The following is a 16,003-nucleotide window of genomic DNA, read 5'->3' as shown; positions in this document are numbered from 1 at the left end:
ACACTAGTGGTTACTCACGTGGTGATAAATCTGTTTCATAGTGCCATTTGTAGGAACGTTCTGAAGGGAGGAGGCTGATGTAAGGTGGGTTTGCTGACAATGCTGGTGCTAGGACACACACCACCCTACATTGAAGTCCTTTATTGTGGTGGGGACATGACATTATTGCTTCATTTGCTCCATGACATAACAACGTTAACTGTGCAGCACATGCAGGACAGAGTTGGCACTTGGACCCGCCACTTGCTCAGTAGTGGTTTGTGTTTGTGTAGTTAATCTAATGATTGTGTGAGGCACCCAATGGGCCACCTCCTTGTGAAGCCACAGTAAAGCATGAGATTATGGGCAAGGGTCAGATCTCACACGATGATGGTAAAGAGCAGCTACAGGCTGTATTTGTAGGAAGAATAATAGCACACGTGGAGGTCTACATTTGCTTCTGTTCCACAGGAAAAGTCATATCTGCACACAGAGCAGCAGAGACCTCATTTCAAGGATTAAAAAATATATACTGTATATACCCAGTAATAACAGGAAAGGGGGTTTATTAATTAAGAAAATAGAGAAATACACACACACACTCGCACTCAAAGTAAATTTGAAGATAAAGAATAAATTAAATAAACTATTTCTCTCAGTCCAAAACTATAAACTTCCAGGAATAACAAACTGCCTATTTTTTTTTTTTAACCTGAAGCTTTTTGAAAGAGCTGTCGTTGATTCCAGCACAAGGTTTGCTGTCAACAAATCATGAAATTTGAGATTTTTAAGTGTGTAATTTCCAAGTGTACTAGCACCAGATAAAATAAGTCTTGAAAAACTATCCCCAAGACAAACACAATTTAGTTATAAAAGTCCAGAGAGAAAAGGACAAAATCTCTCTGTCCACAAAAAGGTTAAAATTTCATTCATCGTGAATGGTGACAACCTTATAATCATTATCGGTGTGTTCAGACAACACAAAACAGATAAATCTTTAGATTTTAACAGACAGATTAATAATGGTACTGTAAAAGAAAAAACACAGCAGCATGTCTTGATTTAAAAGAAAAAGATAAACCTGCTGACTGGAGGCTTTTCACAGGGTGTCAGGGAAACACTGCAAACGGACATGACTTCTCAGAAAATACATAAAAACACAAGCCAACACGTACAGTTTTAATCAAACCAATTTTAAACAATGATTTGAAAAAATTGAAACAGTGACAGAATCTAATCACAACAACATCTTTATATTAAAGTATGTACTGTTTCATCATGATCATGAATGATGAATGAATTTGACTGTTATGGGGCCTTTAATGAAAAAACTTGTTGGCCTCAAATTTACAGGTGAGTCATGTTCAGGAGCACAAAAATCCATATAACAGCAAACCAGAGACTGTAGATCTGTACAGAAAATAAATCTTCCCAATGAATTAGTTACACTTTACAACAATCAAACTCTGTGCGTCACTGTAGACCACAGAAGAGCCCCTGGATGAATAAAGTACGAAGATAAAGGTAAGGGAGCCGTGCTTTGGGTGCTCTCATATGTAACACTGCAATGACCAGTAGCCATTGGACGGGTTGTGGCAAGAGGAAGAGAAAACTGCTGGGAATCCTTTTCTGGGAAGTGTGGTGGAAAGGAGGAGTGGACCTTTAAAAAAAAAAAGCAGCATGAGAAAGAACAGTCTTTAGCCTCTGCTGACTCAAGGAATCTTAAAAAAAAAATTTAAAAAGATGAGGAGGGTTGTTTTCTGTCCAGTCACTTCCCCTCCCAGGCATCTTCCCTCTGTTTGGCTGCTAGTCGCTTTTGTTCTGTAAGATAAATCAGACATTTCCACATGTCAATCAGTAGAAGTCCTTAAATAAGCCATTTTGCTGATTTGTTGCTCTAAATGTATCACTGTCATTACCACATGCAGGAAAGAGCTGAGGCAGATGTAAATTAATCTCTAGATGTAACCATACGTGGCATCCATTCCAAGGACACGATGTTCGGTACATGATGCACAGCCACACTGACATTTTCTGTGCGTGTTGCGATCTTAAATTAAGAGCACAGCAGTGCGCCTGTGCTAAGAACAAAGGAGCTTTTTTTTTTTTTTTTAAGTTTGCTACACTCAAGGTCCCGACTTCCTGACTGGCTGTTCAGAGGACATCTATTTGTGGTTTTTTGCGCCTGTGTACTTATGTTCCATCTGTGAAGGGAAATGGCTGCTGTACTGATTATAACCCCGTTATGATGTGTAGCAGCAGCCGTGGATAGAGAGCAACTTCTCTTGCCAATTTGCAACTACACTTTTCAATTTCTTCTGTAAAGTACAAAAGCAGCTCCCACTTGTGGCAGAAACACTGCAATACAAATACCAGGACTTTTAGGGCAGTTTGTTAATTTTGGCATTATTACTTGTTGCTTGTCACATCTTACACATATTAGTCTTCTCCAAACTCTAGACTACTAGTGGCAAAAGTACACAGTCCCCAGACTGTACAACAGACCAGCCCCAGAAACAAAGGTTACAAAACACTGCACAACTAATTAAAGTATAGTTCAATGTATAGGATCATAATTATAAACTGAGCATATAATGCACCTCTTGCCTCCTGGAGCTTCTTCTTCTCTGCCTCGCGTTGCTCCTTCGTCAGGTTGCTCTTCACACCGAGGGCACCGATCACAAGTTTGCGAGCCAGTGCAGCGCTCGTCTGAGGTCTCTCTTTAGCAGGTAGTAGGTAGTCTAAGGAAGAGAAGAGAGGGACATAAAGGTAAATAAATATAAAACTAGATTTTAGAGAGGAAACAGCAAACTGGCAAAGAAGCAGCATGACTAAGGAATGTGTTTGTACCTGAGCAGCTACGGGCTTTGGCCTTTGTGGCAGAGGAGGATTTAGAAAGTGGTCGCAACTTCATCAGTGGATGTTTGGATCTTAAAGCTTCACGGGCTTAAAATGGAAAACAAATTGCACAAGTTGACTTTTTAATATTATTTGAATACTATTGGCAAAGCAGATTCAGATTCACCTTTCCTCCCATTGTGGACACTGATCCTTTTTTACCAAGTTTTCCTGTTACAACATCATGTCAGGGAAAGATTCATAAAAACATTTCCTGAGGATAATGTAATGGAAGGTGCTCCTGCTTAAACTACCTCAGATGTGAACTAGAGCGTCACTGACCTGCTATAGGGCTTGAGAAAAGGCCCAGGGCATGTGTATCATCAATCCACTGAATGTCAAAGCCTCTTTGTCTAAAAAAGAAAAGAGAAGATGTATATTAACAGGACCTAAGCTCTGTTTTTTTAAATTATACTGAACAGCAGTAGTACAATGAATTATACATACTGGTAGCACTGAAATAACTTGAGAAGGTCCTCCGTCTTAAACTCAGCAGGAAAGTCATAGATCTCTACAATGTGAGAGAGTTCGTCCTCTCTGAGATCAATGTCATCGTCATCATCTTGGTCCATGTTGTAGTAATCAAACCTGGGCTCCTGCATCGATTTCTTCTTTCTACCTTCCATCAAAGCCAACTGGAGGGAGAATAGGTGAGTAGAGACACATGAGGGCAAGAAGAAATGACAAAAGAAGGCAAGGGACAAAGGTCACAATGCACATATAGCAAAATAATAAGTTAAAATAAAATAATTATCAGGGAGGGTTACTATGACTTTGTTTTGTTAACCATATCTATATGAAGCTCTCACCTCTTCATGCAGGTGTGGATCCAGACAATCTCCATCATCATTGAACAAGGTGTCCCAACTCTCCTCTTCTCCCTTCTCTTCCTGAAGGGATGTTCCCTGACGTGAGGTTACCTCTGTCGGCTCTGGCTGCCCATTAGCCATCACCCCTGCATCTTGTAGCCGCTGTTCCCTCACATCAGGCTTGCTGTCACTGTTCTGCATCTCACCTGCGACTCCTCCTCCAACAGCAGCTGTCTTCTCTGCGCCCCCATCTTTGTCCTTCTTGTTCTTGGCGTTCTTTCGCGCCTTGTCTGTGTAGCGAGGCCTGGGTCTTGGCTTACTTTCTCCCTGGCTCTGACATTGGTCTTTGGAGCCATGAAGTCGATGTTTGGGGACATACAGTGCCTGACTTGGCTTCTTTGACTGAGAGGAAGGTGTGGGTATTGGATTAGGTGGAGCACAGTCTCCCTCTGGCTGTTCCAGCTCCATTTTTAAATGGATTATAAAAACATCTGAGTCAGGGAGGAACGGATTTCAATATGAAATTAGTATTAGTATTGTGAATTACACTGTTCTCAAACAGACTTCCAAACGAGTACTGAGTGTGTTTTATGACCGTGAGTAGCTTACATACTGGAGCATTAATCAGCGGTAATCAAATAAAATACGGTCAAAACATTCACATTAGCTAACCGAGTTAGCTGACATTAGCTGGTTAAACTACCTCTCTAATTGTTAATTAAGGGCACAAATATAAAGTTAATATCAATTTACATTAACATACATGTTGTTGTCATTCAAGTTATTACAATTATAGAGGGTTATTTCGTTCACCTTACCCGTGTTTGGTTTGTTTAAAACAGACTTTCGTCGCACAATTGACGCAAGCACAGGTCAACGCAAAGCATTCTGGGAGATTGTGTAAGTAGAGCCCAGCACTTTAATATCCAATTTGTGTTTTCAAAGGGAAAACTAATCGTCTTTACAGCTCGATATTTTTACCCCAAACGAGGTTATTAATTATTAATGAACTTTATTCATTATTAGGTAACTTGAATGTATTACCTGTGTTCAAACAGCAGCGCCTACAGACAGCGCAAACATCCGCGTCTCACAAATACGTCACCAAAACACAGGTCAGCCATTGGACAGCGCCACACGGTTCTTCGCTGATTGGCCAGTCCTCAGCACAGTACACAAGCTGTTTTGTAAATATTAAAAGCATAAATTGTGTAAGGTGCAGCATCTTTGCCAAATGATATAACAACGGGAGTACACTTGCATCGCCGCAGCAAAGCCCGATCATTTTACATCATTTTACAGCAATCAGGTAGGACAATAACTAAACACTGGACAAAAAAATCATCCCTGCATGTTCACTTGTTCCCGACCAGGCAGCGGACCAGGCTACATACATAGACGGTAATCAAGTATTTAGAAATTGTTCTTCAAATGTAGGATTGCTTTCCTAAAATGGGGGAAACAACATAGTGTTTAATGGAAACACGATAATGTGGATTTTTTTTTTGTTATTTTCTTTTATGCTTTGCATGTGGCTTTTTTGCATTTTAATTACAATTAACTATCATATTGTATTAAGAGACAAATAGCAAAGGGTCAAAACATTTGTGTATAAAATTCATCAAGTACTGTCGTTAAATATTTGTTAAATATTACTCTTTCTGTTTGTTAATCAGGTATAGTTTTGCTTTACTGAAAATTATGCTCTTGTGTCATAAACACACAGTCTCTTTAGATTCTATTTGCTCAACAGGCATCATGTGTGCTTTGTACAAAAAGACTTGACCCACCTTGCTCTGTGTCCCTCCAGGTTGCAGGGATGTGGGGTCTGCTGTTCCTTCTGGTAGGGCTCTGGCCTCAGTCCCTTGCCCAGAGCTCTGAGCCCATGCTCCAGGTTGTGACGCAGACAATGCTTCCACCCGACAGTCTGCACAATCCAAGACAGCTCAACTATGGGATGGCCGTAACAGATGTGGATGGTGACGGCGACTTGGAAGTGGTGGTGGCAGGGTGAGTGTGAAAAAGACAAAGGTCTGATGGAATGACAGTGTACAGCTGTTAGGTAGTTCTTTACACTTTACATTTGTAATTTTTACTGACACTGTGTGAGCAAACAAAAAAATCTGTGATTCTTTCTCCGTCAGGTACAATGGGCCCAACCTGGTGCTGAAGTACGACCACACTCAAAACAGGCTGGTAAACATTGCTATTGATGACGGTAACTCTCCATACTACGCACTGAGGGACAGAGCAGGAAATGCTATAGGAGTTACTGCCTGTGACGTGGATGGAGATGGACGTGAGGAGATCTACTTCCTCAACACAAACAATGCCTACTCCGGTGAATGGTTCATTGTTTGTAGTTTTTAATAAAATCTTCACTTTCACAAATAATGTCAATTAGCTGAGTGTGTTCTCATCACGCCTATTGACATTTTTATGCAGGACGGGCAACTTATTCAGACAAACTTTTCAAATTTCGAAATGGCCGCTTTGAAGATCTTCTAAGTGACGAGCTCAATGTGCATCGTGGTGTTGCTAATCGCATGGCAGGACGCTCTGTGGCTTGTGTTGACAGAAAGGCCAGTGAATCCACTTGTCAAACCTACTTATAAAATGATTGATTTCTGCTTATTCATCTCTCTCCTTCAGTTTCCTTTAGGATCTGCTGTTATCAGTGATTCATAATTTCCTCTAAAAAAAACATTTTCTCACTTCTCCTGCCTGTTGTTGCTCAACAGGGAACAGGCAGGTACTCAGTCTATGTGGCCAACTACGCCAGTGGCATCATTGGTCCCCATGCTCTCCTAGAAATGGACGAAGCTGCCAGTGATGTGAGCAGGAGCATCATTGCGCTGTCTGACGTGGCTGCGGAGGCCGGAGTCAACAAGCTGACAGGTCGGGAGTCAGGTTGGATGCTTGAAGCATTTGATGTTTTGAAGCAGAGATGAAGCATTTCACAGTTTGCTTGTCGTGCAGGTGGTCGTGGTGTGGTGGTTGGACCCATCCTGAGCCACTCAAGGTCTGATGTTTTCTGTGACAATGAGAATGGGCCCAACTTCCTTTTCAAGAACAATGGCGATGGGACCTTTACTGATGTGGCCAGACAGGCAGGTGAGTAAGGCATAAAGAGGAACAAGAAAGCTTATATGTTCAGGAGCTTTAATTCACTTCTAAACTGTAGTTTGTATAGTAGCTGAGTATGCCTTTTACTTAAAAAATACATTTACCTGCTGTTGTTTTTAATACTTACCGATAGTAGAGAAAACACATTTCTGCTGCACTGTTTAGAGAGGTAGAAAGAATGTGTTTAACCTAACAGAAGGGACCCCATAAAAAATTAATAGTGTCTATTTAAAAAAAAATATTGTTTGAGGTTTTCAATTCTCATTATTGTTGCCCCATGGAAATAATAAATGCGAAGAAAATATTTTTCCTTTGCTTTTATTAGAGTGGTTGTAAAATGATACATGAGAATAACAAGATGTTGAAAATGAAACATTATCATTATTTCACTCTAATGTAGTGTAGTAGACAATCAGTGTGAATTGTAATCTGCCACTTCTGTTACCACCCTATTATGTCCCTGTTACCACCACTGGGTGTCACCAAAGTCATACATTTTCATGCAGGAATTCACACAGGAGCATGTTTTTTCCTGCACTGGTAGCACTGATATTTAACACTGGTCCATGTCTTAAAGGTGTAGATGACCGCTACCAACATGGCAGAGGAGTAGCATTAGCTGACTTCAACGGCGATGGAAAGACAGACATTGTTTATGGCAACTGGAATGGCCCACACAGACTTTTCCTGCAGGGCAGCGACTCTAAATTTCGGGTAAAGAGGACAGGGAGGAAGATTTTTTTAAAAAAAGGAAAATGGAAAGATTTTGATAAAGAGTTAACAATATTACATGTTCTCCTGGGCAGAATATTGCTACTGGAGGATTTGCTGTCCCCTCCCCTGTTCGCACAGTCATCGCTGCAGACTTTGATAATGATAAGGAGCTGGAGGTGTTTTTTAACAACATTGCCTATAGAGGAAACGCTCCTAACAGGCTGTTCAGGTAACATGTCAAATATTATGTGACCTCAGGTTCCAGTAAGAGACACTCAGTATTCATTAATACACATGCTGAATTATTAATAACATTAGAAGCTATTTTTCTAATTTTTTGTGTTTATTTGCAGGGTGTCAAGAAGAGCTGATGCAGACCCTTTGATCCAGGAACTGAATGCAGGAGATGCTGCAGAGCCTCAGGGGCAAGGAACAGGTCAACTATTTTTAAACTCAAAGTGCAGGACAATGGACAATATATTTTCCCCATTATTCTCCAGAAGGGTTCTAACCCAAACAAACTTTGTTTCCTGTCTGTTTGGATGAGACTCACAGAGACACAGCTGTCAGATAAGCGTCGGAGTGAAGCTGTCATATAGGTCAGTGTAGTGAAAATGCTCTGTGTGTTTCGGACAGGTGGTGTAGTGACAGACTTAGATGGGGACGGACAGCTGGACCTGCTGTTAGCACATGGAGAGAGCGCCGAGCAGCCAATCTCTATTTTCAAGGTTACAGAGGTGTGTGCATGTATGTGTGTGAGTGTGTTCGTGTTTGTTCACAGTAACTATGCTCTGACTTTCCACAACCTGACCTGTCATCCTCATGTTCAGGGCTCATCCAATAGCTGGCTGCGGGTCATCCCTCGCACCCAGTTTGGTGCTTTTGCCCGAGGAGCCAAGGTAACAGCCTTCACCAATCAGAGTGGAGCTCTCACACGCATCATTGACGGAGGCTCAGGGTACCTGTGCGAGATGGAGCCTGTGGCCCATTTTGGTTTAGGTAGCTTTCTTTACACCTTACACTACACGAACACTGAAAGGATACATTCAGTCAAATAAAGGACAGTATACGTTAGCATTATTTTTTATTACGTACATATGCACATTATGGGGAAATAGCTTTCTTGTCAAGAGTTAGATGAGAATATTGATTCCACTATCAGATCAGTGCATTAAGTACAAAGCCGGAGCTTGGAGGTGATTAGATTAGTGTTAATGACTGGGAACAACTAATGCGACGTGATCATCAAATTATCATGTATCTCATTTTTTAGCCCTCTATTTTTTTGTTTTTTTGTTTTTTTGTTTTTTGGCACGTGACTCCCAGGAAACGATGAGGTGAAGGTACTGGAGGTCTCCTGGCCAGACGGCAACTCCATCACTCGAGCTCTTCAGCCTGGAGAAATGAACTCAGTGGTGGAAGTGGCCTATCCCAAAGAAGGGGAAATGTCTGTGCTTGCTGAAGACACGCAGGTACACATGAATTAAGAAAATGTTCCAGTCAGTCTCTGATAGTGGCTTTATGAACTGATCCAACACACCACAGTCTTTATCTTCCTCTAATGTATTTAATTTGAGTTTAACTAATGGATATTTTATGACAACTCATTTTTGTTTTCCATTATAACTGCATTCCAGCAGCGTCACAGACTGAGAGCTGACAGATAATATTTTTTTCGTCTTTCCTCTACTATAAAATCTAAATAAATCATGTTTGTTTTGAATGACTTTTTCAGTGTGGTAATGGCTTTATTGTCAAGAAAGGCCACTGTGTGGGTAAGTTGTTTATTTAAATTAAATATGAGTAAAAAATAGTAAAAAAAAAAAAAAATTCATCAATTTATTTTCTTTTTGATTCTCTTTCTTTATGCTTCCACAGGTCTGTAAGGATAATCATATGGCAAATAAATAAAGAAGCAAGAAATCAAATGCAGTAAAAATGCTGGTTATAAAACAATGTTACAGAGATGCTTTGAAAATCATTTTCTTTTTGTCTGTGCTTTAAGACAGGAACCTTGTTTGCCCTGAGTAGTTTTAATATTTTTGTGTTTCTTGTCTTGAGTGTTTCTCACTTTTAATGCTATTACTAGGTTATGGTTGGAGTTTATTTTAATCTGTCATAGCAAAATCTCTAAATAAACTGCTTCAAATCAATATGGTACGTGAGTCAGATTCTCATTTCATACATACTAAAAAGTCCAATCTGTGTTTGGTACTTTGAGACATTCACTTTAGTGGCACATAGAACCTTGTCACCCTATTTACTTTTACCGACAACGGCAGCAAACGCAAGCAGTTGCTGCTTGTGTTTTATGGCATGCTGAGTTTGCACTAAAACCTGCAGCTGAAACAGAGCAAGACATGAGGTCTGTGGCTGACAAACTACAAGGGGAAGATATTGAGTTGTGTTGTCCCTATGTGAAAACACACCTCCCTTTGTCTTTTCTCATCTGAATTCTACATGACTACCTTCAGGATCAGCCATTTCTGCTCCATTGTCTTAACATGACATCTGCCTTCCCTTCCCCTCCTTCCTTCCTTCCTTTCATTTCCTCCACATTTATTTGTGTTAACCACTATTCTGTCCCTCCATTCATACAGTGTTGGCTCCTCTTTGACATCCGTTCCACCCCTGTCTATGTTTAAATCGTCCTGTTTTAAGACATCTTTACTGCAGTGTGTTTTGGTGCTCTCATCAGCACTGTTAGCTCTCAGGAGATGGTAGTCTTCAGGGTAACAATGACACAGTCAGACAGCAGTTATCCAGCACTCCATACCTGGACACAAACAAACCTGCTGGATGTTGCTTCCAGTAAAAGTGAATCTGTTTCATCAAAATACAAATTCTAGTATTATGGGCAGCCTGTGATCTGAATTTGCTGTTTGCTCTGTTGAGTAAAGACTGTGAAACTGGGATCATGCCCTTTACCCATTTTATAGTGCTGGCAGTGTTGTACTGTATAACTGTATAACGGTCTGCATTTTATAAGCTCTGACAGTTACCAAGCACGAAACCCAGAGATGGAAGCAGCTAAGTGAAATTCAGTATTCATCATTATTTTACATTTTGCCAAATAATGCAAAATATTTCACTCGTGATATGAAAATTGTACTCTCTTTTTGGCTTTGTTTTTGGTCCCCAACTTCCTCCCTTTTGAAATATACAAATGTGGCTCTTTAGCTGCTACATGCTCCACTGTTTTCAACAGCTAGTAGCTATTTGTGTCTGACTGCTGTTTAGAGGCCGTTCTGTATTTTACAGATTTATTAGAAACTATAATGAGTCAAGTGAGTTTGTCACTACTGGTGACCTCTTTCACATGATATGCATTTTATATGATGAACTATTCATATAAAATTTTGGATTAATGCAGTAATAATGGTGGCTTTTGGTGCTTTTTCTATGAACAGTCAAATTGTTTTCTTTAAGAACTACTGCAGTTCACAATTAAAGAAACATGAGCTCTGCACAGCTGTGATGAAACAATATTTATTAGACACTAGTCATTTATACGTCATTGCCATGTTTATCAAACAATAAGCAGTACCAAAGTTTATTCTTGCACAAAATGTCACCAAAATAAAAGACACATTCACATTTGTGAGCCAGTTTTTGGCAGTTATTGTTCTTTGGAAGTTTGTTCGGAAATCAAGGAAGGGTTGGTGTATTCCAAAACACTACAGGTAAGATTCAGGAAGACTTTTTGACCCATCCTTTGTCTACTTACTGTTGCATTTCATGCACAGTATGTCTTTGCATAATCAAAATTTAGGAAGAGTTGGTCTCCCTCACTGAAACCAAGAGGTTAATTCCTAGATTTGTGCCCCTGCCTGTGTATGTGTGCCTAGCAAATTAAATACAGGCTTCATGTGAGAGATATGAAAGATCTGCTACATTACATACATGGGATGGGTTTAATGACATTTATTTGCTACCAGGCAGCAGGATTGACAGTGGAAATGAACAAGGAAGATGGTCTATGTAGAGTTTATCTGGTGAAACTTGATGATGCCCTCCACACACATCTCTACATTCTTCATATATTCTCTAGACTGAACTACTGACTATATTTTTAAAGCCAGTGCCTGGTGTGCATGGTTAATGGTTATGAGTTCAGTCCAGTCCCTTGGTTGGTCTACAAGGGCAGGGTGTAGCTGTGATTGATCTGGACCCTGTGGTGCAGCTGTGGTGACTGAGGTATGAGGTTTGGTGAGGTTTGTGGTCTTTACTCCTGTCTCAGCTCTTCTTGCCTGCTTTCACTCGCTTCCTGTCATCCTTTTCTTACCCGTAAGACAAGACAGTGGTGTAGGAAATGCTATGATCACACAAAGTATTATAAGCTAGATGTCTTGTTTCTTTTCACTAATTGCTTCCTAACACGAGCGTCAGCACATGCACAAGGTGCAAAACTTTACAAAAATGCATGTTTCAAGCATTCACTGTGAAAAAGGCTTAAATAACTTATAGAGCATGAGAAAATGAGTGAATCCTTTGTGTGAGCGTAGCTTAGGGATGTATGGGTTAAATACTGGGATAAGAGTGGCATCATTATCCAAAACTCCCATCCAGGGTTGTGAGTGATGAGGGGGACAAGGTTTTTAGGAAGTACCCAGTTATCGAGCAGTGCTGCCTGACACAGAGCTGCTCCCTGAGCTGGAGCCGCTGGAGCCCCGGTCTTCATAAATAGAAATCTCTATCTGTTTAAAGTAGTTAGGGACCAAACAGTAGAAATGCAGTATGGTTAATTAAACAGAAAATATAAATGTTAATACATTTGTGTATCTGCACCCAATAATACTGACTGAGGATACAACACGCATTCCCCTTTCTATGGGATCTGTGATGAGCAGACCTCTGGGTGCATAAATCTTCTCATTCTGTTCCTGAATGTACTTGGCAATCTTCTTTAACACCTATCACACAGGCAGAGCGAGAAAGATGAGTAATGGTAAATGACTGTTTGACCACTGAATTGCATTAAGTGTGAGTCCAACCTTCTCATAGCGTGTCTCCATGCAGAGGAAGATAAGATAAGCTGTAGCACAGGCCAGACACCCCTCCAGGTAGGACTGCCCTCCAATCTTTTCTGCCTCTGCGTAGTAGCTATTCAGCGTCTTCACAGTGTCCTCAAACAGTGTCCGTTCAATCTGGAGACACATGCAGCACAGAGTCATAGAGTCAGGAGCAGACGGACATGGCAGTACCAGAATGTAAAAATTAACTATTGTGAAAAATACCTTGAACTGTCGTATTTCAGCTATAAACCCTGTTTACAAAACTTCATTATAAATGAAAAAACATGTACTTTCCTTTTCAACATGGCTGAGCTATGTATGAGTCTAAAGAAAACATCTGGTTTTTTGTACAGTGATGAAAATGAAGGGATCATTTGCCAAATCATCTTCTGTGTAATTGTAACAACTTTGAATTGGGCTCTAACTAACAATCAGTTATTTTTTTCAGTTAATCAATTATTTGTCTGGTCTATAAAAACTTTTAAAAAATTTAAAGAACATTTTCTCTGAGCAACAGTTCAAAGCCAAAGGATAACCACTTTTATTATGACATTTAATGAAACCTGCAAATTTTTAATCTGGCAATTTACTATGAAAAATAACTTGAAACAGAGCTGGGATAGGCTCCAGCAGATCTATGGTGGAGCTAGCCTACATATAAACTGTTTATAATGGGAATGATGTTGTATTCTACATTTAACTTGTATTTTATTCATTATTTTCTGTTTTTGTGATATTGACCCTTATTTCTGAAGTAAAAGTTTATATATTGTATATAATAATCCATTCACAAAAATATATACACACATACATCAACATATTTGCTGCAAATACAGCCTACATAAAAATACATTTATGGTTGGGAATAACAGAAAACAGAAATATAAATGTCCTCCTGTGTTTAAAAAGGCTCCTGTCTCCTCACCCTGCTCTCCAGCTCAGATGGAAACTTGGTTTGAAACTTGCAGGTGGTTCCTTCACTGTAGTCTCTCTGGATGAAGACTTTGTTGGCCAGAGATGCACTGTGCCTCAACTCCTGCAGGTTGTGAAACTAGAGAGACACACACACAGACAAGTTTAATGAGGCTTGATACAATATGTGTTTAGTTGGATCCCCAGAGAGCTACAGAGCCGCCTCTCCTCATGGGCCTGTACAACAGTAATGTATACAAACACAGGCCGGTTTTGGAAGTATAGGATGATAGAGGAGATGTGGAGAGATGTGATCAATCACTCTGGGGCTCAGCGTCTGCTCTCATTTCTGCCTGGTCGACTGCTGGAGCAGAGCCCAGCATTGGACTTAGCATCTTACACACACACACACACACACACACACACACACTGTCTCACTCTCTCCCTCCCTTTCCCTCCTGTCTTACAGAGAAGTATACCTTTCACTACAGCTCTCAACAGATCGATCAGAGCGAACAAGATTAGGTAAACTGATATTTTACAACTCTTGTAATGACGAGTGTTGGTAATTACAACACGGTGCACATCGGCCAGCGTTATTCTTTGTACACAACCCTTATTTCTGTAAGCATTTCTAAAGGCAGACATGCAGGTGTAAGGAGAAGCAGAGGAGAAGGTCAGGGCTGCGTGGTTTCTGTCCATGGTGCTGAACGCGGTTTCTCCGCTGTGTGGACACCGCGCACCGGCCTGTCAGCGGATTAACGGGACACCTCACCAGACAAAAAACAGATCTGCTTTCACCCAAAACAGCTTAACATCGAGGGGGAGGACTGCGCGGTGATCCGCTGGTTTATGCTCCATGTCTTCATGCTTCCCCGAAGCGCAACTCACTTTCAAAATCACCCTTCATGTTTTTCTTGTTCTCTGTTTAATATGCCAAGATGCGCTTACAGGGGATAATAACAACAGACGTCCAAGCCCCCGACGGACTGGCTTGATAATGTAGGACACAGTCGTCAGTCCTGATTCAAGTGAGCCGCAACTGAATGTGTGCCACAGTTTAACCGTGCGCAGCCTTAATGCCCTCACTGACCGTGTTAACTGTACCGGCGCCTGGTTTATTCCGCTTTATCCTGGTGATAACATCACCGTGCGCGCCGGTGCCCGAAACCTGAACGGGGAATTAACCAGGTAGTATGTCAGCCTTACCTCTGTCGCCATGTTGCCATCCGTGGCCGTAGGGACGAGTCCCTGGCTGAGCTGAAATCGCTTGAGTGGGACACAGGGACGGATTGGAGGAGTGGAGGGGGAGGGCAGGCCAGAGGAGGGGCCAACACAAGTACAGTGTTTGGGTCGGTTTAATCCACCATATGTGCTCTTGGACTCTGCGTTAATGCAACGTAATAAAAAAAAATAATGGCTATTATTATTATGATTTCATTATATGTTGGTTTATTATGTTATTCGTTGTTTTTATCTTAGTCTATTGCAAGTTAGAGTTAGAAGAACTTAAATAGAGAAGTATTAGCATCAAAACAGACATGAAGTAGGCTACCACATGTAGGAGTAGGTTATGCAGAATGGCACATTTGACCCATTGTAGGCTAAATGAGGCCTCCATTATAGGATTACAATTCCTGATGCATTACTGTGTACATCACTTTGATGTTGCAGCCTGTAAAAGGCAAATCTAACCTAAACTACTTTATATGCTCTTTTGATGATCATATACTTTTAATCTAATAATTAAAATCTGAAGCACTTCACATACTGCTGGGTAGCTTGTGAATTTCGTCTCTGGATCAGCTTCATGATTGTCCTGTTTGTACTTGTTTATTTATCTAGTTCTGAATAGGCAACTGAAGTAATTAAATAAATGTAGTCGAGTATAAAGTTGCCTGCAGTATTTCGATTAAATGAATGAAGTAGAAGAATATGAAGAATGGAGATACAGGTAAATGTACTTGTAAATGTGGTAAATGGTAAATGTACCAATACCAATGTACCAGACACTGTAAAAAGTGCAATAAAAATACATATGGACATATTTTAAGTTCAAAAAGTTAGCCAACCTACCCCCATGCTAACTCTACCTGCCCACCTGTTTCTCCCTGGTAACAACTAATGGCACCTGTTGACCAAAAGGACAAAACATAGCTCATTATTTCTAGTTCTTTGTAAAGAATAGAAAGAGTTAGTCTGGCTGGCCCGGCTAATTTAAGATAGTGAGGAGCTAAATAGCTTTGTGAAACACACACATTGACAGATCTACCTAAAGTCTGGGTTAGATCAAAGCCTGGGATGGGAATATGGGTTGTGAAAAGGAAAACTAGAAAAAATACATCTGCTTTATAGTCCACAATAAATACACTGGAAGAGAATATTTCATCTAACATCTAAAATTTATATGTAAACATGAATCTCATAAATCAATCAAAAGGAATTAAACTATTTAAATACAACATACAAAATACTTCAAATAAATATACATTTAGTTTTAAAGTAAAATAGTTCAATGCTGTAAATTAAGTGGCTTTTCATTTTTAATAT

General features: G+C 40.3%; 3 protein-coding genes across 5 annotated transcripts; 1 reads left to right on the top strand and 2 right to left on the bottom strand.

Annotated features, from left to right (window-relative positions):
- Positions 1-1,144: 1,144 nt before the first annotated feature.
- Positions 1,145-4,834, bottom strand: r3hcc1l (R3H domain and coiled-coil containing 1-like). Of its 2 annotated transcripts, none has more exons than XM_026303678.1 (7): positions 4,731-4,834; positions 3,687-4,177; positions 3,325-3,512; positions 3,160-3,230; positions 2,830-2,925; positions 2,580-2,720; positions 1,145-1,800 (listed from the first exon to the last, which is right to left on the bottom strand). In XM_026303678.1, the coding sequence occupies exons 2-7, from the start codon at positions 4,152-4,154 to the stop codon at positions 1,748-1,750; spliced, it is 1,017 nt and encodes a 338-aa protein (XP_026159463.1). In that variant the 5' UTR covers positions 4,155-4,177; positions 4,731-4,834; the 3' UTR covers positions 1,145-1,747. The 2 variants fall into 2 exon arrangements, with proteins under 2 accessions (XP_026159463.1, XP_026159462.1); XM_026303677.1 differs by lacking the exon at positions 4,731-4,834 and adding an exon at positions 4,505-4,620.
- Positions 4,835-4,859: 25 nt separating this feature from the next.
- On the top strand, positions 4,860-9,450 carry crtac1a (cartilage acidic protein 1a). 2 transcript variants are annotated; one of them, XM_026303675.1, is made up of 14 exons: positions 4,860-4,995; positions 5,497-5,696; positions 5,831-6,027; positions 6,132-6,268; positions 6,428-6,584; positions 6,666-6,800; positions 7,390-7,526; positions 7,619-7,755; positions 7,880-7,962; positions 8,163-8,263; positions 8,357-8,525; positions 8,853-8,998; positions 9,262-9,301; positions 9,405-9,450. In XM_026303675.1, exons 2-14 carry the CDS (start codon positions 5,506-5,508, stop codon positions 9,410-9,412), a joined length of 1,638 nt encoding a protein of 545 aa, XP_026159460.1. In that variant the 5' UTR covers positions 4,860-4,995; positions 5,497-5,505; the 3' UTR covers positions 9,413-9,450. The 2 variants fall into 2 exon arrangements, with proteins under 2 accessions (XP_026159460.1, XP_026159461.1); XM_026303676.1 differs by having other exon boundaries at positions 4,950-5,087.
- Positions 9,451-10,507: 1,057 nt separating this feature from the next.
- golga7ba (golgin A7 family, member Ba) lies at positions 10,508-14,766 on the bottom strand. Its single transcript, XM_026303679.1, has 5 exons — positions 14,663-14,766; positions 13,467-13,592; positions 12,521-12,673; positions 12,338-12,439; positions 10,508-12,223 (listed from the first exon to the last, which is right to left on the bottom strand). The coding sequence occupies exons 1-5, from the start codon at positions 14,672-14,674 to the stop codon at positions 12,140-12,142; spliced, it is 477 nt and encodes a 158-aa protein (XP_026159464.1). The 5' UTR covers positions 14,675-14,766; the 3' UTR covers positions 10,508-12,139.
- Positions 14,767-16,003: the final 1,237 nt, after the last annotated feature.

The sequence above is a fragment of the Mastacembelus armatus genome, chromosome 1 (genome assembly GCF_900324485.2).
Source record: "Mastacembelus armatus chromosome 1, fMasArm1.2, whole genome shotgun sequence".
In the NCBI taxonomy this organism is placed as follows: Eukaryota; Metazoa; Chordata; class Actinopteri; order Synbranchiformes; family Mastacembelidae; genus Mastacembelus; species Mastacembelus armatus.
Note: the sequence above shows the minus strand (reverse complement) of the source record. Positions and strands in the feature narration are given on the sequence as shown.

What these genes read in the sequence shown, in the direction of transcription:
- r3hcc1l (XM_026303678.1), bottom strand. Translation starts at nt 4,154, where the DNA reads ATGGAGCTGGAACAGCCAGAGGGAGACTGTGCTCCACCTAATCCAATA. An exon ending in ATCCACACCTGCATGAAGAG is followed by an intron (nt 3,513 to 3,686) that starts GTGAGAGCTTCA and finishes TTCTCCCTCCAG; the next exon opens with TTGGCTTTGATGGAAGGTAG. An exon ending in GAAGCTCCAGGAGGCAAGAG is followed by an intron (nt 1,801 to 2,579) that starts GTGCATTATATG and finishes TTTATCTTACAG; the next exon opens with AACAAAAGCGACTAGCAGCC.
- crtac1a (XM_026303675.1), top strand. Translation starts at nt 5,506, where the DNA reads ATGTGGGGTCTGCTGTTCCTTCTGGTAGGGCTCTGGCCTCAGTCCCTT. An exon ending in TTGGAAGTGGTGGTGGCAGG is followed by an intron (nt 5,697 to 5,830) that starts GTGAGTGTGAAA and finishes TTTCTCCGTCAG; the next exon opens with GTACAATGGGCCCAACCTGG. An exon ending in GCCTCAGGGGCAAGGAACAG is followed by an intron (nt 7,963 to 8,162) that starts GTCAACTATTTT and finishes TGTTTCGGACAG; the next exon opens with GTGGTGTAGTGACAGACTTA.
- golga7ba (XM_026303679.1), bottom strand. An exon ending in CATCTGAGCTGGAGAGCAGG is followed by an intron (nt 12,674 to 13,466) that starts GTGAGGAGACAG and finishes ATGTGTCTCCAG; the next exon opens with ATTGAACGGACACTGTTTGA. An exon ending in TGGAGACACGCTATGAGAAG is followed by an intron (nt 12,440 to 12,520) that starts GTTGGACTCACA and finishes CCTGTGTGATAG; the next exon opens with GTGTTAAAGAAGATTGCCAA.